At 45.6% G+C, this 23,818-nt stretch overlaps 1 protein-coding gene across 1 annotated transcript in view; it reads left to right on the top strand.

The window, feature by feature from the left end:
- Nucleotides 1-23,818, top strand: part of LOC116956569 (uncharacterized) — a 52,542-nt gene that overhangs the window by 3,205 nt on the left and 25,519 nt on the right. The window contains exons 2-5 of the mRNA XM_076054547.1: nt 6,032-6,131; nt 10,874-10,960; nt 13,567-13,761; nt 19,360-19,494. Of these exons, the coding sequence (XP_075910662.1) occupies nt 6,032-6,131; nt 10,874-10,960; nt 13,567-13,761; nt 19,360-19,494 (517 nt within the window). The remainder of the gene's footprint in view (nt 1-6,031; nt 6,132-10,873; nt 10,961-13,566; nt 13,762-19,359; nt 19,495-23,818) is intronic.

The raw sequence follows: 23,818 nt of genomic DNA, 5'->3' as shown, positions 1-23,818 counted from the left end.
GTCTATTGTGAGCATTATAGCCTGCATTGTAATCGACGTTGTCTATAACTCTACGTGATGGCCAAGTGATTCTCCGTTTGTTGTAATCACAGTCATCGTCGATCCGTTCTTCGATACCTTCTGGCGTGGTGAAAAAAAAGCAATCATCTCATTCAAGCGATGCCCCACTTTGCTTGTTCAGAATGGTGTTTTTTTTTGCATACATGTATACGTTAAACATCTGGCAATTCATCTGCAGAGTTGGTTCAAGCAAAGCCCGACTCTGCTGCTGATGAAACACTGAATGTCGAAACCGGTCCTTCCCTATAAACATCTGGGACGTTCACTAGCATTGACTTAAGCAAAGCCTGACTCTGCTGCTGATGAGATGAATCAGAATCATTTTTTTTACATTGGAGGAATCCGATGAGCTATAAAGCTCGTTTTCACAGATGTGTGTAAAAACCGGTCCACAGTTTTGCAGCTGAAGTGATGCGTTTCCAGAAGGAGCCATTGGGTCACGTAAATAGGCTGTGTATGAAATACTTTTACAGGAACTACTCTACTTACGAACACTCGACTTACGAACTTTAAAATACCTGTTCGTATGTCCAGTTGCCTGTTTGGAACGAGAGTAATAAGCTTAACTGCCGTGCAATAGATGGCGGTGGTGGCATCTACATTTGCAGATCGTAAAGAACCAGTGGCATCTACATCTACAGAACATCAAGAACCAGTGGCATCTACATCTGATGAACGTGAAGAACCAGTGGCATCTACATCTACAGAACATCAAGAACCAGTGGCATCTACATCTGCAGCACGTGAAGAACCAGTGGCATCTACATCTGCAGAACATCAAGAACCAGTGGCATCTACATCTGCAGCACGTGAAGAACCAGTGGCATCTACATCTGCAGAACATCAAGAACCAGTGGCATCTACATCTGAAGAACGTGAAGAACCAGTGGCATCTACATCTGCAGAACATGACGAACTAGTGGCATCTACATCTGCACAACGTGAAGAACCAGTGGCATCTACATCTGCAGAACATGACGAACCAGTGGCATCTACATCTGAAGAACGTGAAGAACCAGTGGCATCTACATCTGCAGAACATGACGAACCAGTGGCATCTACATTTGCACAACGTGAAGAACCAGTGGCATCTACATCTGCAGAACGTGACGAACCAGTGGCATCTACATCTGAAGAACGTGAAGAACCAGTGGCATCTACATCTGCAGAACATGACGAACCAGTGGCATCTACATCTGAAGAACGTGAAGAACCAGTGGCATCTACATCTGAACAACGTGAAGCACCAGTGGCATCTACATCTGCAGAACATGACGAACCAGTGGCATCTACATCTGAAGAACGTGAAGAGCCAGTGGCATCTACATCTGCAGAACATGACGAACCAGTGGCATCTACATCTGCAGAACGTTAAGAACCAGTGGCATCTACATCTGCAGAACGTGAAGAACCAGTGGCATCTACATCTGTAGAACGTGAAGAACCAGTGGCATCTACATCTGCAGAACGTGAAGAACCAGTGGCATCTACATCTGCAGAACGTGAAGAACGTGAAGAACCAGTGGCATCTACATCTGCAAAACGTGAAAAACCAGTGCCATCTACAGGAGATTATACAACTTTTAAAACCATTCCCCGTGTTTAGTGTACGCGCCGTGCAACGCGTTTGGAATCAACAGGAGTAAAGTTGGACTTACGAACAAAATCGATTTACGAACAGACCTCTGGAAGCTAACTCGTTCATAAGTAGATGAGCCCCTGTATATATTTCTATACGGAGATATGACTATGCGAATGAGACATCGTCTCATAATCTATTTAGTCGTTTGTATATTCCCACAAGACGATTACACTAATTGTGATTTTCTTTTGTTCTTCACGCTCGCACGGGCGAGTTAAGCCGCTGCGACACGCACTCCACGCACCCGATGGTTGGTAAACCATCCGCAGCTGTGGTGTGGGTGGGGGGGGTTGTTTTTAAAGTGAGGATGCCATCCTGTTGGGCTGCATCTTGTCGCTTGCTGGGAGTTGAATGGGGCGGAGGAGGTCGCCAGAGACTTGAAGAGACAGAGGGGACAGAGAGACAAACATCGAGACAGAGAGACAGACACGGAGACACAGAGACAGAGAGACACAGAGAGACAGACACAGAGACAGAGAGGCAGAGAGACACACACGGAGACAGAGACAAAGAGGCGGAGAGAGACAGACAAAGACAGAGAGACACACAGAGAGACACACAGAGACAGAGAGACACACAGAGACAGAGAGACACACAGAGACAGAGAGACACACAGAGACACACAGAGAGACACATACATAGAGACACACACAGAGAGACAGAGAGACACACAGACACACAGAGACAGAGAGACACACAGAGAGACAGAGACACACACAGAGAGACAGAGAGACACACACAGAGAGACAGAGAGACACACACAGATACACACAGAGACACAGAGAGAGACACAGAGAGACACACAGAGACAGAGAGACAAACAGAGGCACAGAGAGAGACACAGAGACAGAGAGACAAACAGAGACACACAGATACACAGAGAGAGACAGAGACACAGAGAGACACACACAGAGACACAGAGACACACACAGACACACAGACACAGACACAGAGAGAGAAAGACGCGGTGAGACAGAGACACAGAGAGAGACACACACAGACACACACAGACACACACACAGAGACACACACACAGAGACACACACACAGACACACACAGACACACACACAGAGACACACAGACAGAGAGACAGAGACACACACACAGAGAGACGCGGTGAGAGGGTCCAACTCAAAGTCAACTCGGGGTGAGTTATTCGAACCCGCACTTGACCAGCGTGGTGAAGTATGGTCAAATACCCTCCCCCCCAATTCCCCAGTGCCTTGCACAGCGTGGAGTTGAAGGCAATCATCCAGCAGTGGATTTGCAAAGGGCACCGCTCTGTGTTCACGGGCCAGATGTCTCGTGACCACCAACAAATTAAATAAACCCACGACGATTTGTTTACCAGCACCCTCTTTGCGTGTTCATTTCCGTTTTAAATATAAACCTTTACTTGATACACAAATTGGAATTAAACTTTCCGGGGGGGGGGTCACAAGACATCGGGACCACCACTGCACAAGACCATCACCGTGGCTAGGAGATGTCAACTCCATCGCCTGGTGCACAGGAGGTCGTGGGTTCAGTGGCTAGGAGATATCAACTACCTCGCCTGGTACGCAGGAGGTCGTGGGTTTAGTGGCTAGGAGATGCCAACTCCATCGCCTGGTGCGCAGGAGGTCGTGGGTTCAGTGGCTAGGAGATGTCAACTACCTCGCCTGGTACGCAGGAGGTCGTGGGTTCAGTGGCTAGGAGATGTTAACTACATCGCCTGGTACGCAGGAGGTCGTGGGTACAGTAGCTAGGAGATGTCAACTACCTCGCCTGGTACGCAGGAGGTCGTGGGTTCAGTGGCTAGGAGATGTCAACTACCTCGCCTGGTACGCAGGAGGTCGTGGGTTCAGTGGCTAGGAGATGTCAACTACCTCGCCTGGTATGCAGGAGGTCGTGGGTTCAGTGGCTAGGAGATGTCAACTACCTCGCCTGGTGCGCAGGAGGTCGTGGGTTCAGTGGCTAGGAGATGTCAACTACCTCGCCTGGTGCCCAGGAGGTCGCGGGTTCAATTCACGATGCTTGCTGTATATTTGGAGTCTGTCTCTCTCCTCTCTGTCTCTCCCTGTGGGCACGTGGATTCGTCTCCGGATCTTCCGTTTTTTCCCCTCCACATTTAGAATCAACGTCACCACGCGCTTCGAGTATTTGGCTGCCGCTAAGAATGTCCACATGTCGATGACGCTGATGATGATCCCATTTCGCTTGAGCAGCAATCATTTGTGACGACCAGGTCGCTTCTGAATAAGAGCCACCCCATAACTGCTCAGTGGGGCCTTACACCTGGTAAAATAAATAAAAAATAGTTTTTCAAGTTTCTTTAAAATTTTGCAACGAAGACTCTTCATCCACGCCGTTCCACCTCGTGATGGGATGGAGAGATGTGTTGCGAAAAGGCGTGGCACCGTTGGTTTTGCTGCGCGTCCCATAACAAAACATCCTGTAACACGGTCTTGCCTTAAAGCTTTCGTGACTGCAGGAAATCACATTCTTTGGGTCTTTCGGTAAAGCCACGTAGATAGGAAAAAAAAATATCACGACGTTTCGATCGCAACGCAAGCAATCGTCATCAGGTGAAAAAAATATAGCGGGAGAGCTGCTGGGGTAGGAAACAATATAGCGGGAGAGCTGCTGAAGCAGGAAACAATATAGCGGGAGAGCTGCTGGAGCAGGAAACAATATAGCGGGAGAGCTGCTGGGGCAGGAAACAATATAGCGGGAGAGCTGCTGAGGCAGGAAACAATATAGCGGGAGAGCTGCTGGGGCAGGAAACAATATAGCAGGAGAGCTGCTGGGGTAGGAAACAATATGGCGGGAGAGATGCTGGGGTAGGAAACAATATAGCGGGAGAGCTGCTGGGGCAGGAAACAATATAGCGGGAGAGATGCTGGGGTAGGAAACAATATAGCGGGAGAGCTACTGGGGCAGGAAACAATATAGCGGGAGAGCTGCTGAGGCAGGAAACAATATAGCGGGAGAGCTGCTGAGGCAGGAAACAATATAGCGGGAGAGCTGCTGAGGTAGGAAACAATATAGCGGGACAGCTGCTGAGGCAGGAAACAATATAGCGGGAGAGCTGCTGAGGTAGGAAACAATATAGCGGGAGAGCTGCTGAGGCAGGAAACAATATAGCGGGAGAGCTGCTGAAGCAGGAAACAATATAGCGGGAGAGCTGCTGGGGCAGGAAACAATATAGCGGGAGAGCTGCTGAGGCAGGAAACAATATAGCAGGAGAGCTGCTGGGGCAGGAAACAATATAGCGGGAGAGCTGCTGGGGTAGGAAACAATATAGCAGGAGAGCTGCTGAGGCAGGAAACAATTTAGCGGGAGAGCTGCTGGGGTAGGAAACAATATAGCGGGAGAGCTGCCGGGGCAGGAAACAATATAGCGGTAGAGCTGCTGGGGCAGGAAACAATATAGCGGGAGAGCTGCTGAGGCAGGAAACAATATAGCGGGATAGCTGCTGAGGTAGGAAACAATATAGCGGAGAGCTGCTGAGGCAGGAAACAATATAGCGGGAGAGCTGCTGAGGCAGGAAACAATATAGCGGGAGAGCTGCTGAAGCAGGAAACAATATAGCGGGAGAGCTGCTGGGGCTGGATGTTATTTAGGTTTGAGATGGGTGTAGGGTCATAAGCGAAGTGGGCGGGGCTAGAGATGGAATTTGCGTGTAAATGTAAGAACGGATAGCTGAGCTACCTCCACGACTACGAAGCTGTGGAGGTGGCCATTGTATTGTGAGAGCTTCAATTTTTATACTGGCTAAACGTTCCACAGATGATCTCTATCTGTTCCATCTCCTTCTTACAGCAGAGTGTGTGCACTAATCCCCATCTGTTCCATCTCACTCCCTTCTACAGCAGAGTGTGTGGACGAATCCCCATCTGTTCCAGCTCGCTCCCTCCTACAGCAGAGTGTGTGGACAAATCTCCATCTGTTCCAGCTCGCTCCCTCCTACAGCAGAGTGTGTGGACAAATCTCCAACTGTTCCATCTAACTCCCTCCTACAGTAGAGTGTGTGGACTAATCCCCATCTGTTCCATCTCCCTTCTACCGGTGGGTGGGCGTCAAGGACGAGCCGTACGCCTCGCTCTACCAGGTCGAAGGCGGTACAGCAAAATGTGCACATTATCAGATCGTGTTTCTTTGCATGTTTTGCCAACAATACATGTGGTTAATGCGGACTTGGCGCTGTGTCCATTCGGTGTTTGAACATCTTAACACAGCGCCCGTGTTTATTGCCATGAAGCCCAATTCTCATCTTGCCTCGTTTGTCATCGTTAGCTGTGGTGCTTTAGCTTCGTCTCTTTGGCCCCTCCCCCCGCTCTTCCCAGATGGATTCACACGTCCACCCGCCCTTCGTCAAGCAAGAAAATCAAAACCCAGGGATGGGTCCAGACTTCCCGGTCATACGTGACCAGGATGTGCACAGCGGTGAGTGAGCGTAGCAACTCCCGGTCCTCCGGTGTTTTTTTTCATCGGTTTCACTTAACTTGACTCTCCTATGTTAATATTCTTGGTTCTTTCGGTAAAGTCACGTAGAAGGGAAACAATAAAATAATTCTAAAAAAATTATCACGACGTTTCGACTGCAACACAAGCAATCATCATCAGGTGTGAAAACTACAGCAAGAAAATTTGAAAAAAGTGGCGTTTTTTTCTTAACATTAACACCACGGAGAGCGATTTGGCAGTTGTTCATGAGGCTATCCACATATACAAAGACAGAGACAATTTCAACCTAGAAGATGGATTCTGGCTTAGCAATCATTGGAAGGTTTTGATAAACCATTTCAGGTCTTAATTGATTGTTCACGCTTACGGTGGCTTTCAGGCCGCATTCCATTCTCTTCGTCTCCCCCCTCCTATTTTCCGAACATCGATGGACTCGTCCATCTGAATAACTGCCAAATCGCTCTCCGTGGTGCTAACGTTAAGAAAAAACCTCCACTTTCAAATTTTCTTGCTGTGGTTTTCACGTCTGATGATGATTGCTTGTGTTGCAGTCGAAACGTAGTGAGAATTCTATTGTTTTATATTTTTACTATTTTATTATTTCCCTTCTACGTGGTGACTTTACCAAAAGAACCAAGAATATGAATCCCTGCAGTCACGAAAGCTTTAAATCTCCTCTGTTTGTCTGGGTCAAATCTTCGTCCACTTCCCGTTGTCCATTCAATCCACATTTTGCACGCGTACTCAGATCCGGTGACAATGCATGCCTGTATCAAAATCGGCATCAATTAATCAATGAATTCGCTACTTTAAAGCAATTAACATTTTGTATGGACGCCTTATTAAATATATGTGTAGGTCAAAAAGTCCGCGGTCCCTAAACTCTCGAATCGCCTCGCCCAAGAAGCAGGCGCCGCGTGTCTCAGGTGCGCCCGCTCCGTGTGAACGAGTTGCGGGCACCCTCACTCCGCACGAACAAAAGTCGTACATTGAAGATTCATTTATAAAGTAATCGATTAATTCAAGTAAGCGTTGATGTGGGAGCAGGCGCCATTGGCGTACTTTTCGACCGCGTGTTCAGCGAAGTTGTTAATAAAACCGTTTATTTTTTAAAAACGATTGTTAAGGAGTTTAAAGCTTTCGTGACTGCAGGGATTCACATTCTTGGTTCAATAAAATTATTGGTTAATTTTTATTATTTTATTATTTCCCTTCCACGTGACTTTACCGAAAGAACCAAGAATATGATCTTTAAGGAGTTTATTTCCAATCCTCCACGTTTATTAAACGTGCTTTGAGATCATTTCGATCATTTTGGCTGCTGTGAATGCCCACTTGGTGATGATGATGATGAGGAGCCACTTTGCCGAGCGATCATTTGCGCTCGCCAGGGTCGCTGCTTAAGAAGAACCATGTCAGCAGCTCACTGGGGCCTTAACCTGTTAACGTAGCAGCTCACTGGGGCCTTAATCTGTTAACGTAGCAGCTCACTGGGGCCTTAACCTGTTAACGTAGCAGCTCACTGGGGCCTTAACCTGTTAACGTAGCAGCTCACTGGGGCCTTAACCTGTTAACGTAGCAGCTCGCTGGGGCCTTAACCTGTTAACGTAGCAACTCACTGGGGCCTTAACCTGTTAACGTAGCAGCTCGCTGGGGCCTTAACCTGTTAACGTAGCAACTCACTGGGGCCTTAATCTGTTAACGTAGCAGCTCACTGGGGCCTTAACCTGTTAACGTAGCAGCTCACTGGGGCCTTAACCTGTTAACGTAGCAGCTCACTGGGGCCTTAACCTGTTAACGTAGCAGCTCACTGGAGCCTTAACCTGTTAACGTAGCAGCTCACTGGGGCCTTAATCTGTTAACGTAGCAGCTCGCTGGGGCCTTAACCTGTTAACGTAGCAGCTCACTGGGGCCTTAATCTGTTAACGTAGCAGCTCACTGGGGCCTTAACGTAGCAGCTCACTGGGGCCTTAACCTGTTAACCTGTTAACGTAGCAGCTCACTGGGGCCTTAACCTGTTAACGTAGCAGCTCACTGGGGCCTTAACCTGTTAACGTAGCAGCTCGCTGGGGCCTTAACCTGTTAACGTAGCAGCTCACTGGGGCCTTAACCTGTTAACGTAGCAGCTCACTGGGGCCTTAACCTGTTAACGTAGCAGCTCACTGGGGCCTTAACCTGTTAACGTAGCAGCTCACTGGGGCCTTAATCTGTTAACGTAGCAGCTCGCTGGGGCCTTAACCTGTTAACGTAGCAACTCACTGGGGCCTTAATCTGTTAACGTAGCAGCTCACTGGGGCCTTAACCTGTTAACGTAGCAGCTCACTGGGGCCTTAACCTGTTAACGTAGCAGCTCACTGGGGCCTTAACCTGTTAACGTAGCAGCTCACTGGGGCCTTAACCTGTTAACGTAGCAGCTCACTGGGGCCTTAATCTGTTAACGTAGCAGCTCACTGGGGCCTTAACGTAGCAGCTCACTGGGGCCTTAACCTGTTAACCTGTTAACGTAGCAGCTCACTGGGGCCTTAACCTGTTAACGTAGCAGCTCACTGGGGCCTTAACCTGTTAACGTAGCAGCTCACTGGGGCCTTAACCTGTTAACCTGTTAACGTAGCAGCTCACTGGGGCCTTAACCTGTTAACCTGTTAACGTAGCAGCTCACTGGGGCCTTAACCTGTTAACGTAGCAGCTCACTGGGGCCTTAACCTGTTAACGTAGCAGCTCACTGGGGCCTTAACCTGTTAACGTAGCAGCTCACTGGGGCCTTAACCTGTTAACGTAGCAGCTCACTGGGGCCTTAACCTGTTAACGTAGCAGCTCACTGGGGCCTTAACCTGTTAACATTTTTAAAAAATACAGTCAAGCCTCGGAGATCGAACGCACCAGAACTCGAACAAATCGGTGATAGAACGATATTTCCGAAAAAAATTTTGGCCCCCGGAAATACCGAACGAAATTCGGAGGTCGAACGGGCAATCGCGACTTGAAAGAACCTCAGTTTAACACGCAGCAGGCTTTCGCGACCAGTATTGTTCATAATTAAGGTTTTTCGGGTTAGATCGCGTTATTTATAAATGTGTCCTAGCCCTCCACCACCCGATACGGCCAATCAGCAAAAAAGTGTCACGTTGACAAAAGACAAAATAGTTCAATACTTTAGCCCACTGGTGTGTTGAAGAGTGAATCCACGTCGTACTAATCAAAGTGTAAATGTTGTGGATTCACCTTTCAACACACCGGTGGGCTAAAGTAGTGAACTATTTTGTCTTTTGTCAACGTGACACTTTTTTGCTGATTGGCCGTGTCGGATGGTGGAGGGTTACGACACATTTATGCTGGTAGGAACGAAGTTGTAAACTGAGTGTACCAGCCTGCAATATATTAATGTATCCGTCCGTCTGTCCCCTTTCAATACTTTAACGAAGTGAAATCTCGTGCTGTTGGGTGTAAAATCAGCAACAGACAGCGCAGAGACTTGTCCTACCAGCCCACCCTGCAGGGACCTGTTAAATAACGCGATCTCACCCCAAAAACCTTTATTTTGAAAGAACCTGTACACGACTGAGACGCACGTGGCCCAGCGTGCACGACGCTTGCCCAGACAAAGGTTTTACCACCTCCTCCTCCTCACCACCTTCCACTCAAGCCATCAACTCTCCTTACTACAGGTAAAGTGAAGTTCAATGTTCATTTATTTCATTTATTCCATTTATTTCTTGTCTTTCTTGGTTGTTTTTTTTTGCGTGTGATTTTATGCGTGTAAGTACTGTAAACTTCGCGTAAAAATGCTTTCTAAATGAGAGATTTCTTACGTCTGGAACCAATTAATGTCATTTACATTCATTCTTATGGGGAAAATTAATTCGGTGTTCGAACAAATCGGTGATCGAACGGCCTTCTGCAACGAAATAAGGACAGACAGATCTCCGAGGTGCCACTGTCGTTTAGTTATTCGTAGTTTTGGTTCACAGCATCCCTGCGATCGGTAATGATAATCAGTGCTGGAATAAGCCAAATTAGCTCGTAGAAAATAAAAATGCAGTGCAATTACTTGTTCGGCAATTGGTAACTGGGCTGAAACAATCGGCTCATTGCATTTGGGGATCCTGGTTTAATCTCTGGAGGCCGAATGCGACGTTGAAAATCCAGGACCTCAGTGGTGTTGGCTCCGTGTGCAGGAGCACACACACAGCAGTGCAGCGGTCAGCGCTACGAACCCGGCGACCCGAGTTCGATTCCCGCTCACGGCCACCAACACCGCCGGTGACGATTATCTGAACCGGTGCCGTGGCCTCCCCTAGGTCGACTCAGCCTCAAGTCGAGTGCGTGGTGCGGTGTGTAGTGGACAGTAGCACCGGGGGAGTGGGGAGACAAAGGCGGCCGGGCGTGGTGGTGCTGGCCACCCACCCCCTCGTGTGCCGTGCCGACCTTCACAGCTGCTGCTACTCGCTAACAGCACTTGCCCCAACAGTCTGTTACAGGCTACACGGGGGGTCTTTGATTTGTGTGTGGCGCAGCGGTTTAATGCGCTGCGCTACGAACCTGATGACCAGAGTTCGATTCCCACTCACGATCAATAACAGTGACGATTATCTGAACCGGTCCTGGGCCTCACCTAGGTCGTTTCAGCCTCAAAAATAGTACTTAGTACTTGGTGCGGTGTGCAACAGTCTGTCACAGTCTGTTACAGGCTACACGGGGGATATTTTTGTCTTTGCTTGCAGACGCAGTCGTGAAGCAAGAAGATGATGACGGGAGTCTGGGCACCGAGACGCTGAGGATTGTGGTGAAAACTGAAATCGAGGATGATGGTAAACCTCTTCACATGGGACAGATAGTGCCGTAAACAAGAATCGAAGAACAAGACTTCGAAGTATATAAGGAGATGTCTCTAGCTTATTAGATTCGACTTCAGTGGAGCATTATAGCTCATCAGATTCCTCCAGTGTAAACAAATATTCTGATGCTATTGAATGTTTAAACCTCTTAATCCGTCATGACGATGAGCCACTTCCTTGAGCTGCTATCATTTGTGATGTCCAGGTCGCTTCTGGAAGAGAGCTCCTAACATAGCAGCTCAGTGGGGCCTTACCCGGTAACAATAAAATAGTTTCGATAATCTTTGGTTCTTTCGGTAAAGTCACGTAGTTAGAAATTAAATAAAAAATAAAGTAAACATTCGTTTTATTTTATTTCTAACTACGTGACATTAATAACAGGTTTTTACCCTTTTATCTGGCAACAAAACTGACACTTTTTAACAAGGGATCATGCTTGCATTAACCACAACACTTGCGGTCAAAATGCAAACAAAAAGACAACACTGATAATGTATGTGGCACTGTCCTTGAAATTGATTGGTCCACACCCGAGACAGCTTTTCTTAGAGCCCAGTCTCAGATGACGCCAAAAGGCGCAAAACTCAAAGACAACGCACCATCAGAGTATTGAGAGCTCGGGGTATGCATTTACATTATGAGACCTCCTTTTGCCAGTAGCAAGATATAATAATAGGTTTTTACCCTTTTATCTGGCAACAAAACTGATACCTCGGGTGTGGACCAATCAATTTCAAGGACAGTGCCAATACATTATCAGTGTTGTCTTTTTGTTTGCATTTTGACCGCAAGTGTTGTGTTAATGCAACCATGATCCCTTGTAAAAAGGTGTCAGTTTTGTTGCCAGATGACATGGTAAAAACCTATGATTATATCTTGCTACTGGCAAAGGAGGTCTCATAATACGCGACTTTACCTAAAGAACCAAAGAGTATGGATTCGTGCAGTCACGAAAGCTTCAAATCAAGACGAAAATAGTTTCGCTTTATTTGTAGATTTGTTTATCTTTCCCTATACAGTAAAACCTTGGATTGCAAGGAGCATAATTCGTTCCGGAAACGTGTTTGTAATCCAAAGCACTCGTACATCAAAGCACTTGTACATCAGTTGTGATCACGTGACGCTCGGCAGTACAAAGCGTCGACACGTACACTACTCGTATTGCAAGACCCTCGCTCGTTTATCAAATAAAAATTTTATTTAAAATTTTTGCTCGTCTTGCAAAACACTCGCAGACCAAGTTACTCGCAATCCAAGGTTTTACTGTACTTTGCACTCCTATGGTGTGTGTGTGTGTATTGTCTGGTGTTGTTGTTCTAACATCCTGACCCCATGACCCTACCGGACATCTGTAAAAAAAAAAGAGCCTCATACAGTGAGGGAAAAAAAGTATTTAATCCCCTGCTGATTTTGTGCGTTTGCCCACTGACAAAGAAATGAGCAGTCTATAATTTTAATGGTGGGTTTATTTGAACAGTGAGAGACAGAATAACAACAACAAAATCCAGAAAAACGCATGTCAAAAATGTTATAAATTGATATGCATTTTAATGAGGGAAATAAGTATTTGACCCCTCTGCAAAAGACGACTTAGTACTTGGTGGCAAAACCCTTGTTGGCAATCACAGAGGTCAGACGTTTCTTGTAGTTGGCCACCAGGTTTGCACACATCTCAGGAGGGATTTTGTCTCACTCCTCTTTGCAGATCTTCTCCAAGTCATGAAGGTTTCGAGGCTGACGTTTGGCAACTCGAACCTTCAGCTCCCTCCACAGATTTTCTATGGGATTAAGGTCTGGAGACTGGCTAGGCCACTCCAGGACCTTAATGTGCTTCTTCTTGAGCCACTCCTTTGTTGCCTTGGCCGTGTGTTTTGGGTCATTGTCGTGCTGGAATACCCGTCTGATTCCTCCGCCTGCAGTCCACGTAGAGACTCTTGATTCCGAGCCGACGTTGAATGTTCAAACCTCCCGACCGTCTTGAGGACCCATATTCTTTGGTTCTATTCGGTAAAGTCACGTAGGTAAAAATTAAAACAACAAAAATCACGACGCTTCGGCCACAACACAAGCGGCCTTCATCAGATGAAGGGACCAGACTGTCTCGAGGACAGCGCTGGAGTGAAACACAGCCACGCTCAGACCGCGACCTTTCAGCTGTGTGCGAGGAAACAAGGTGCCTTGACAAAGGAATTGGCATAAAAATTAGCATTTGATTGGCCGACGTAGCATGATGAACGGTGTAGAGGTGGTGTACATGCGGGTGAACTTGCCGGTTGGCGAGGGGGGGAGGGGGAGTTTACCTATTGATGGTGTGAAAAGGGAATTTTTAAGAGCTTTGAAAGTTTGGGGTACCACTACTTGAAAAATATACTGTACCATTGAAAATTAGTTTAATGTTTGGTTCGATTTAGAACATCTTTCCAATGGTTGCTTAATTTGAAACCATCTTCTCGGTTGAAATTGTGTCTGTGTTTGTAGATATGAATTGCCTCGTGAACAAATCTCTGATAAAAAAAAAAAAAACCCGTGGGTCTGCAAAGAACGTCTTGAGGACCGCCGGCGCTTTTCCTCGGTTGCAGCCTCGCGGCACCTGAAGATCGTTAAAGTTGAAGGGACCGCCGGCGAGAGACCGGAGGAGACGGAGGAGCATTCCGACGGGCGCCGGCCCTCCGTGGACGAGGCGCTCGTCAAGGTGGAGTCGCAGGAGGCGGACGCTGTCGCGCCCCCGGTGAGCGCCTTCGGCGACGTGCGGCGCCCAGCGCGCAGTGGGGACGGTGAGTTCTCTGCTGAAGGCGCGCGGGCGGCGGGGGCTTCCAACGCACGCAGCGGTTCGGCTTTCGCGACCGACGTTATCCGTAATCAAAGTTCACTTGCGTTTTTACGCGCTTTTATTTCGCTCGCTCTGTCTGTCGTTGTCGTCGTTGTTGTTGTATCCTCAAACTCTTGTAACTCAATTTTGCGCAATGTGGCGTCGACTGCAAACTTGGTATAATTATGTGATGCCGGTGACAATACTGTATTCTATCGTTAAAAATGAAAGAAGAAATATTTTAAAACATTCTTTTTTATATATGTTATGTTTCGACTTGGGCTTAATTGTCCATGCTCAACTGACGTTGGCTGTAAATCACCACGGGCCCCTTACGTCGTGGCGAGCCTCGGGGCCACTTCCTGGAGCCGTGGAGTTCTGACATTACTAGTACGGTACGTTTCATAAAAGCGTGTTTTTAAAAAAAGTTTTTTTTTTTTAAACATTACTTATTTTGGCTTAGATCGCTGTAAATGTGAACGTGTCCGTTAAACGCCGGCACCACCCGGCAGGGCCAATTAGTCGGTCCTCTGATCCCATGACTGAAAAGTTATCGCTGGGGTTTGATCTTCCACGAAGATGCTCGTGGTCCCCCACCCCCAGCCACTGCACCAACAATGGCAGCAGCAGATACGGGATGATAGCTGATGATGCACAAATGGAAAATCAAAAACTCTGCCCGATAGTGACGGTGCCATGACTGTGGGACCGTCCACAACGCATAACGACGCAGTGCCCCCGGCACACGAATACGAAGGAGGAGACATCGCCGCAGCCATGATGATGACAACGACGACGACGATTCACTGCTCCCCTACTGCTCCTGCTGACGCTGTAGTCTGGGTTTCACCACCTGAATGCGACATCTACATCAGCCGTACGAAAGAAGACAAATCTCATCCTATGCAGCGGCAGCCAGGGACTATCCACTGCTAGATGAAGGCCTCTCCGAGCCTTCTATTGTAATTCATCATCATCAGCAGCATCATCATCAGCCAGTGTGCGACTGCGTCAATCCAGAACGGGGGCCGTACACAATGCGTAACGACGCAATGCCCCCGGTACACGAATACGAAGGAGGAGACATCGTCGCAGCGATGACGACGATGACGATGATTCACCACCCAGCTGCTGCTCCTGCTGATGCGGTTGTCTGTAGCTTGACCACCTGAATGTGACATTGTGGTCACTGCTCTGCATCTACATCAGCCGCACGGAAGAATAAGATTGAAACGTTTAAATGTTAATTCTAGATTTGAAGCTTTCATGACTGCAAGGATCCATACTCTTTGGTTCTATTCGGTAAAGTCACGTGACTTTACCGAATAGAACTAAAGAGTGTGTAAATGTTCATGTTGCCTTTCATCATTGGACCTCCTTTGCCAGTGCCAAAATATAATAATCGGGGGTTTTTCCCCTTTTTTCTAGCAACAGAATTGAAACCTTTTTACAAGGAATCATGTTACTGCATTAACCACAATACTTGCAGTCAAAATGCAAACAAAAACATACTATGATAATATATGTGGCATTGTCCTTGAAACTGATTGGTCCACACCAAGGGACGGCTTTCTTTTGAGCCTCGATCCAATTGGTGCTCGACCAGAGGACGCCAAAAGGCGTTCAGCTCAAAGACAATGCACTATCAAAGTAATGAGGGCTCGTGGTAAGCATCTACATCATGAGACCTCCTTTGCCAGGACCAAAATATAATAATAGGGTTTTTTCCCCTTTTTTCTGGCAACAGAACTGAAATCTTTTTACAAGGCTTCATGTCTGCATTAACCACAATACTTGCAGTCAAAATGCAATAAAAAAGTACTATGATAATATAGTCGAGGCTCAAAGCCGTCCCTTGGTGTGGACCAATCAGTGTCAAGGACAATGCATATATTATCATAGTGTGTGTTTTTTGTTTGCATTTTGACTGCAGGTATTGTGGTTAATGCAGACATGAATCCTCGTAAAAAGGTTTCAGTTTTGTTGCCAGAAAAAAGGGGAGAAACCCTATTATTATATTGTCTTTCATGTCAAATATTATTTACAAAATGAATGACAACATAAATGTTGTCATTTATTTTGTTTGTGTTTTAAGTCGGTAATCGTTATTCACGAACTTGGCGAACCGCGATTTTTGCTATCCGCGAATTGCATCTGGAACTCTACACGGCTACTGCATCGAGATAAAGTGACGAGAGATAAAGTGACAAGAGATAAAGTGATGAGAGATAAAGTGACGAGAGATAAAGTGATGAGAGATAAAGTGACAAGAGATAAAGTGACGAGAGATAAAGTGATGAGAGATATAGTGGTGAGAGATAAAGTGACGAGAGATAAAGTGATGAGAGATAAAGTGACGAGAGATAAAGTGACGAGAGATAAAGTGACGAGAGATAAAGCGGTGAGAGATAAAGTGACGAGAGATAAAGTGACGAGAGAGATAAAGTGATGAGAGATAAAGTGGTGAGAGATAAAGTGACGAGAGATAAAGTGACAAGAGATAAAGTGACAAGAGATAAAGTGACGAGAGATAAAGCGGTGAGAGATAAAGTGACGAGAGATAAAGTGATGAGAGATAAAGTGACGAGAGATAAAGTGATGAGAGATAAAGTGACGAGAGATAAAGTGGTGAGAGACAAAGCGACGAGAGATAAAGTGACGAGAGATAAAGTGATGAGAGATAAAGTGACGAGAGATAAAGTGACGAGAGATAAAGTGATGAGAGATAAAGTGACGAGAGATAAAGTGACGAGAGATAAAGTGATGAGAGATAAAGTGACGAGAGATAAAGTGATGAGAGATAAAGTGATGAGAGATAAAGTGATGAGAGATAAAGCGATGAGAGATAAAGTGATGAGAGATAAAGTAACGAGAGATAAAGTGACGAGAGATAAAGTGGTGAGAGATAAAGCGACGAGAGATAAAGTGATGAGAGATAAAGTGATGAGAGATAAAGTGACAAGAGATAAAGTGATGAGAGATAAAGTGATGAGAGATATAGTGGTGAGAGATAAAGTGACGAGAGATAAAGTGATGAGAGATAAAGTGACGAGAGATAAAGTGATGAGAGATAAAGTGACGAGAGATAGAGTGACGAGAGATAAAGTGACGAGAGACAAAGCGACGAGAGATAAAGTGACGAGAGAGATAAAGTGACGAGCGATAAAGTGACGAGAGATAAAGTGACGAGAGAGATAAAGTGACGAGAGATAAAGTGACGAGAGATAAAGTGATGAGAGATAAAGTGACGAGAGATAAAGTGGTGAGAGACAAAGCGACGAGAGATAAAGTGATGAGAGATAAAGTGATGAGAGATAAAGTGGTGAGAGATAAAGTGATGAGAGATAAAGTGATGAGAGATAAAGTGACGAGAGATAAAGTGACGAGAGATAAAGTGACGAGAGATAAATTGACGAGAGATAACGTGATGAGAGATAAAGTGATGAGAGATAAAGTGACGAGAGATAAAGCGATGAGAGATAAAGTAACGAGAGATAAAGCGACGAGAGATAAAGTGATGAGAGATAAAGTGGTGAGAGATAAAGTGACGAGAGATAAAGTGACGAGAGATAAAGTGACGAGAGATAAAGTGACGAGAGATAAAGTGACGAGAGATAAAGTGACGAGAGATAAAGTGATGAGAGATAAAGTGACGAGAGATAAAGCGATGAGAGATAAAGTGATGAGAGATAAAGTGACGAGAGATAAAGTGATGAGAGATAAAGTGATGAGAGATAAAGTGATGAGAGAGATAAAGTGATGAGAGATAAAGTGACGAGAGATAAAGTGACGAGAGATAAAGTGACGAGAGATAAAGTGATGAGAGATAAAGTGACGAGAGATAAAGTGACGAGAGATAAAGTGACGAGAGATAAAGTGATGAGAGATAAAGTGATGAGAGATAAAGTGATGAGAGATAAAGTGATGAGAGATAAAGTGACAAGAGATAAAGTGATGAGAGATAAAGTGATGAGAGATAAAGTGATGAGAGATATAGTGACGAGAGATAAAGTGGTGAGAGACAAAGCGACGAGAGATAAAGTGATGAGAGATAAAGTGATGAGAGATAAAGTGGTGAGAGATAAAGTGACGAGAGATAAAGTGATGAGAGATAAAGTGATGAGAGATAAAGTGACAAGAGATAAAGTGATGAGAGATAAAGTGATGAGAGATAAAGTGATGAGAGATATAGTGACGAGAGATAAAGTGGTGAGAGACAAAGCGACGAGAGATAAAGTGATGAGAGATAAAGTGATGAGAGATAGAGTGATGAGAGATAAAGTGACGAGAGATAAAGTGATGAGAGATAAAGTGATGAGAGATAAAGTGACGAGAGATAGAGTGATGAGAGATAAAGTGACGAGAGATAAAGTGACGAGAGATAAAGCGATGAGAGATAAAGTAACGAGAGATAAAGCGACGAGAGATAAAGTGATGAGAGATAAAGTGACGAGAGACAAAGCGACGAGAGATAAAGCGGTGAGAAATAAAGTGACGAGAGATAAAGTGACGAGAGACAAAGCGACGAGAGATAAAGTGACGAGAGAGATAAAGTGACGAGAGATAAAGTGACGAGAGGTAAAGTGACGAGAGACAAAGCGACGAGAGATAAAGTGACGAGAGATAAAGTGACGAGAGATAAAGTGGTGAGAGATAAAGTGACGAGAGACAAAGCGACGAGAGATAAAGTGACGAGAGATAAAGTGATGAGAGATAAAGTGATGAGAGATAAAGTGGTGAGAGATAAAGTGACGAGAGATAAAGTGATGAGAGATAAAGTGATGAGAGATAAAGTGACAAGAGATAAAGTGATGAGAGATAAAGTGATGAGAGATAAAGTGATGAGAGATATAGTGACGAGAGATAAAGTGGTGAGAGACAAAGCGACGAGAGATAAAGTGATGAGAGATAAAGTGATGAGAGATAGAGTGATGAGAGATAAAGTGACGAGAGATAAAGTGATGAGAGATAAAGTGATGAGAGATAAAGTGACGAGAGATAGAGTGATGAGAGATAAAGTGACGAGAGATAAAGTGACGAGAGATAAAGCGATGAGAGATAAAGTAACGAGAGATAAAGCGACGAGAGATAAAGTGATGAGAGATAAAGTGACGAGAGACAAAGCGACGAGAGATAAAGCGGTGAGAAATAAAGTGACGAGAGATAAAGTGACGAGAGACAAAGCGACGAGAGATAAAGTGACGAGAGAGATAAAGTGACGAGAGATAAAGTGACGAGAGGTAAAGTGACGAGAGACAAAGCGACGAGAGATAAAGTGACGAGAGATAAAGTGACGAGAGATAAAGTGGTGAGAGATAAAGTGACGAGAGACAAAGCGACGAGAGATAAAGTGACGAGAGACAAAGCGACGAGAGATAAAGTGGCGAGAGATAAAGTGACGAGAGATAAAGTGACGAGAGAGATAAAGTGACGAGAGACAAAGCGACGAGAGATAAAGCGATGAGAGAGATAAAGTGACGAGAGATAAAGTGACGAGCATCTCAGGAGCGTACCCATCGTGAATAAAACGATGGGACACCGTTATATGTTTCCAAAATCGCAGCCACAGATTTGGGGATCGTCGAAGGTGGGGGAGGTTCCGAGAGGCCGGAGGAGATGGTCGATTCCCATGGGCATGCGGACGCTCCGGACCGGAACTTCATCGAGGTGGAGTTATCAGAGTGGGACACGGATGAAGGTGAGAGAGTCCTTCTCGACCACGCGTCACAGAGAAATGTAAAAAGTTTAATTCTATTTTTTTGACCGCCGGCCATATTTAGTTTGGCGCCACTGATGGGGGGGGGGGTCTCACGCAGTTGCCTATTTTGACCCACAAAAGGTACAACATGTGATTATTATTACTATTTTTTTTACGGGGCAATTATTTGCGCACAGTACGTAGCCAACCGCGCTAATCGGAGGTGCAGGGGAAGGACAACAAACTAAACACAACAACAACAACAAGCAGCAGTTCTCAAGAAATCCGTTTTCATACTCACAGTCGCTCAGAAGAAAAGTAATAATGGATCACGACTGTTTCGATCGCGTGTGTGGCTCTCGAAACGTCGTGATCCATTGTTATTTTGTCTACCCACGTGATGACTTTACCGAAGGAACCAAAGTGTATGGATTCCTGCAGTCACGAAAGCTTCAAATCAAAATGAGTTTTCAATTTAGTATAATGGTGTAGTGTATAGTAGTGTATAATACTGTAGTGTATCTTGGTGTTGTGTGTATGAGTGTAGTGCATCGTAGTGTGTAGTAGAGCCATTTTTTTTCATATTCGGTACAAATATCAATATTTCAAGAGCTGCAATGCGTTAAAGCGGTCCATGAAGAGCGACACGCGGCTCTGGAACCGCAGGTTGCCGACCTCTGGTGTCGCGTGTAGTCTAAGTTTGTAGCGTAGTGTATAGTGCAGTGTGTAGTGTATGTGTGCTGAACTTCTTTCGTGCCGTACGTAGCCGACCGCGATAATCGGAGGTGCGGGGGAAAGACAACAAACTATACACGGAAATCAGCTCTAAAGAAATGAGTTTGTCAATCTAGATGATGATTTAAAAGTGCATCGCTCCAGTGGCTTCCTCATATCGAAAGAGCTGTCCAGACGGCCGCAGAAGGGCGTCTGAAAGCACACGTTGCGGTGACCGTCTTTGTTCGATGTCCAGTCGTGTAGTGTAGTGTATAGTGTAGTGTATAGTGTAGTGTATAGTAGTGTATAGTGTAGTGTATAGTGTAGTGTATAGTGCAGTGTATAGTGTAGTGTATAGCAGTGTGTAGTGTATAGTGTAGTGCATAGCAGTGTGTAGTGTATAGTGTAGTGTATAAGACAGTGTATAGTGTAGTGCATAGCAGTGTATAGTGTAGTGTATGACGTAGTGCATAGTAGTGTAGTCTATAGTGTAGTATATAGTGCAGTGCATAGTGTAGTGTATAGTGTAGTGTATAGTGCAGTAGTGTAGTGTATAGTGTAGTGTATAGTGCAGTGTATAGTGCAGTGTATAGTGTAGTGCAGGGGTCGGGAACCTATGGCTCGCGAGCCAGATGTGGCTCTTTTGATGATTGCATATGGCTCGCAGATAAAACAAAATATTCTCACTTGTTTTAATCCATCCATCGATTTTTCACTGCGCATGTCCTGTTCAGGGCTGCAGGAGCAATTGTCCATTATTTTAATTGGATGATACTGGCCTACGTTTGCCGTTGCTGGGTAAAACAGGTAAACGCCCCCTTTTGAATCAGTCTGAGACTGCGTCTGCTCGGTCATTAGCTCAAAGCTAACCCTTCGACGAAGAAGATGGCGAAAAGAAAAAAAGACGACGAGTATCGTACATTTCAGGACGAATGGACCGAAGAATTCGCCTTTGTGGAGAGAGCGGGTTCTGCGGTGTGTCTAATTTGCAATGACAAAATTACATCGTTGAAACGGTCGAATGTAAAGCGGCACTTCGACACGCGCCACGCTACCTTTGCATCAAAATACCCTGCGGGAGACAGCAGAAAGAAAGCGTGCCAAGAGCTGAGCAGGGTGCAAGCTAGCCAGCAGCAACTCCGCGTATGGACCCGGCAAGGTGACTATAATTCGGCTAGCTTTGCTGGTTCTTTAGCAATAGTGAGGAACGGAAAACCATTCACAGATGGCGAGTATGCTAAAACGTTCATGCTGGATGTAGCCAATGAACTTTTTGATGATCTTCCGAACAAAGACAAGATAATCAAACGGATACAAGACATGCCTCTGTCGGCAAGAACTGTTCATGATCGTACCATCGTGATGGCAAACAAAGTGGAGGAAACGCAAGTGAAGGACATAAATGCAGCGCCGTTCTTTTCTCTGGCTTTGGATGAGTCAACAGACGTGAGCCATTTGTCGCAGTTCAGCGTGATTGCAAGATATGCTGTTGGTGACACACTGCGCGAAGAAAGTCTTGCTGTTCTGCCATTAAAAGGGTCCACAAGAGGTGAGGATTTATTCAAGTCTTTCATGGAGTTTGCTCAAGAAAAAAGTCTACCTATGGATAAACTTCTCTCAGTGTGTACTGATGGTGCTCCGTGTATGGTGGGGAAAAACAAAGGATTTGTGGCGCTTCTCCGTGAACATGAAAATAGACCCATCCTAAGTTTCCATTGCATTATACACCAGGAGGCACTTTGTGCTCAGATGTGTGACAGGCAGTTTGGCGAAGTGATGTCGCTGGTCATTCGTGTGATCAACTTTATTGTTGCCCGAGCCTTAAATGATCGCCAGTTTAAAACACTGCTGGATGAAGTTGTAAATAACTATCCTGGTCTGCTTTTGCACAGCAATGTGCGTTGGTTGTCAAGAGGGAAGGTGCTTAGCCGTTTTGCGGCTTGCCTGAACGAAATCCGGACTTTCCTTGAAATGAAAGGCGTCGGGCATCCTGAGCTAGCCGACACCGAGTGGCTCCTCAAGTTTTACTATCTCGTAGATCTGACTGAACATCTGAACCAGCTCAACGTGAAAATGCAAGGCATTGGAAATACAGTGTTATCCCTTCAACAAGCTGTATTTGCTTTTGAAAACAAGCTGGAGCTTTTCATCACGGATCTTGAAACAGGTCGTTTACTACATTTTGAAAAACTGAGCCAATTTAAAGATGCATGCACAGCAAGTGAGCCCATTCAAAACCTTGATCTCCACCAGCTAGCTGGCTGCACATCCAGTCTCCTACAGTCCTTCAAAGCACGCTTTGGAGAATTTCGTGAGCACACTCGTCTTTTTAAGTTCATCACCCATCCAAACGAGTGTTCACTGAACACAGCCGACCTGAATTACATCCCTGGTGTCTCCGTCAGAGATTTTGAAGCAGAAGTGGCTGACCTGAAGGCCTCAGACATGTGGGTGAATAAGTTCAAGTCACTGAATGAAGATTTGGAAAGAATCACACGACAGAAAGCGGAGTTGGCGAGCAAGCACATGTGGACAGAAATGAAAAAACTCCAACCCGAAGACCAGCTGATTCTCAAAACTTGGAACGCGCTTCCTGTCACATACCACACACTGCAGCGTGTGAGTATTGCTGTATTGACCATGTTTGGATCTACGTATGCATGTGAGCAGTCATTCTCACATCTTAAAAACATCAAGTCCAACCTACGATCACGTTTAACGGATGAAAGCCTCAACGCTTGCATGAAGCTTAACCTCACCAAGTACCAACCCGACTACAAAGTACCAACCCGACTACAAAGACATCAGCAAATCCATGCAGCACCAGAAGTCGCATTAATGGTGAGTGTTATAACAACATTATTTAAAAGAATAAATTCAGAGGCTTATTATACTGACATTTAGTTGAATTCACTTTTAAAATATATTATATGGCTCTCACTGAAATAAATTTCCAAATTTTTTGCTTTCATGGCTCTCTTAGTCAAAAAGGTTCCCGACCCCTGGTGTAGTGCATAGCAGTGTGTAGTGTATAGTGTCGTGTATAAGGCAGTGTATAGTGTAGTGCATAGCAGTGTATAGTATAGTGTATAACGTAGTGTATAGTAGTGTAGTCTATAGTGTAGTATATAGTGCAGTGCATAGTGTAGTGTATCTAGCATCTTAAAGCGCACGATGCGGTGACCGACTTTGTTCGATAGTTCGCCAAAAGCCGCCGCTGCTGCGAGCATTACCAGAGTTTGCGTGACGATGGTTTATGCCCCTTGACGAGATCAGGGAGGTATTGTGGTTCGTTTGTGGCAAGAATTTTGCGTGCACTGAGAGAGGTAGACTCGAAAGAGAGAGCGAGAGAGAGAATGAGTTAATGTTCATGGCGTCTGACGGACGATCGCGTTGTATTCGTGGCTTCTTATGTACAGGCAGTCCCCGGGTTACGGAAGGGTTAGGTTCCCGGGAACGATCCGAAACCCGAATTTTCCATATGTTGGGAAACTGAACAATTTCCCCCCACAGTGAAAGATAAAATCTCGTAGGCAGAAGTACTCATGCCTCCGCTACCGTTTTCTCTCAGTACTGTATTGTGCTGTCGTCCGTTTTCTATCGCTCCCTG

Source organism: Petromyzon marinus, chromosome 66 (assembly GCF_048934315.1).
Source record: "Petromyzon marinus isolate PM22_M1 ecotype Great Lakes invasive population chromosome 66, UKy_Petmar_22M1.pri1.0, whole genome shotgun sequence".
Taxonomy (NCBI): Eukaryota; Metazoa; Chordata; class Hyperoartia; order Petromyzontiformes; family Petromyzontidae; genus Petromyzon; species Petromyzon marinus.
The sequence above is the reverse complement of the archived record's forward strand: the minus strand, read 5'-3'. Positions and strand labels throughout refer to the sequence as shown.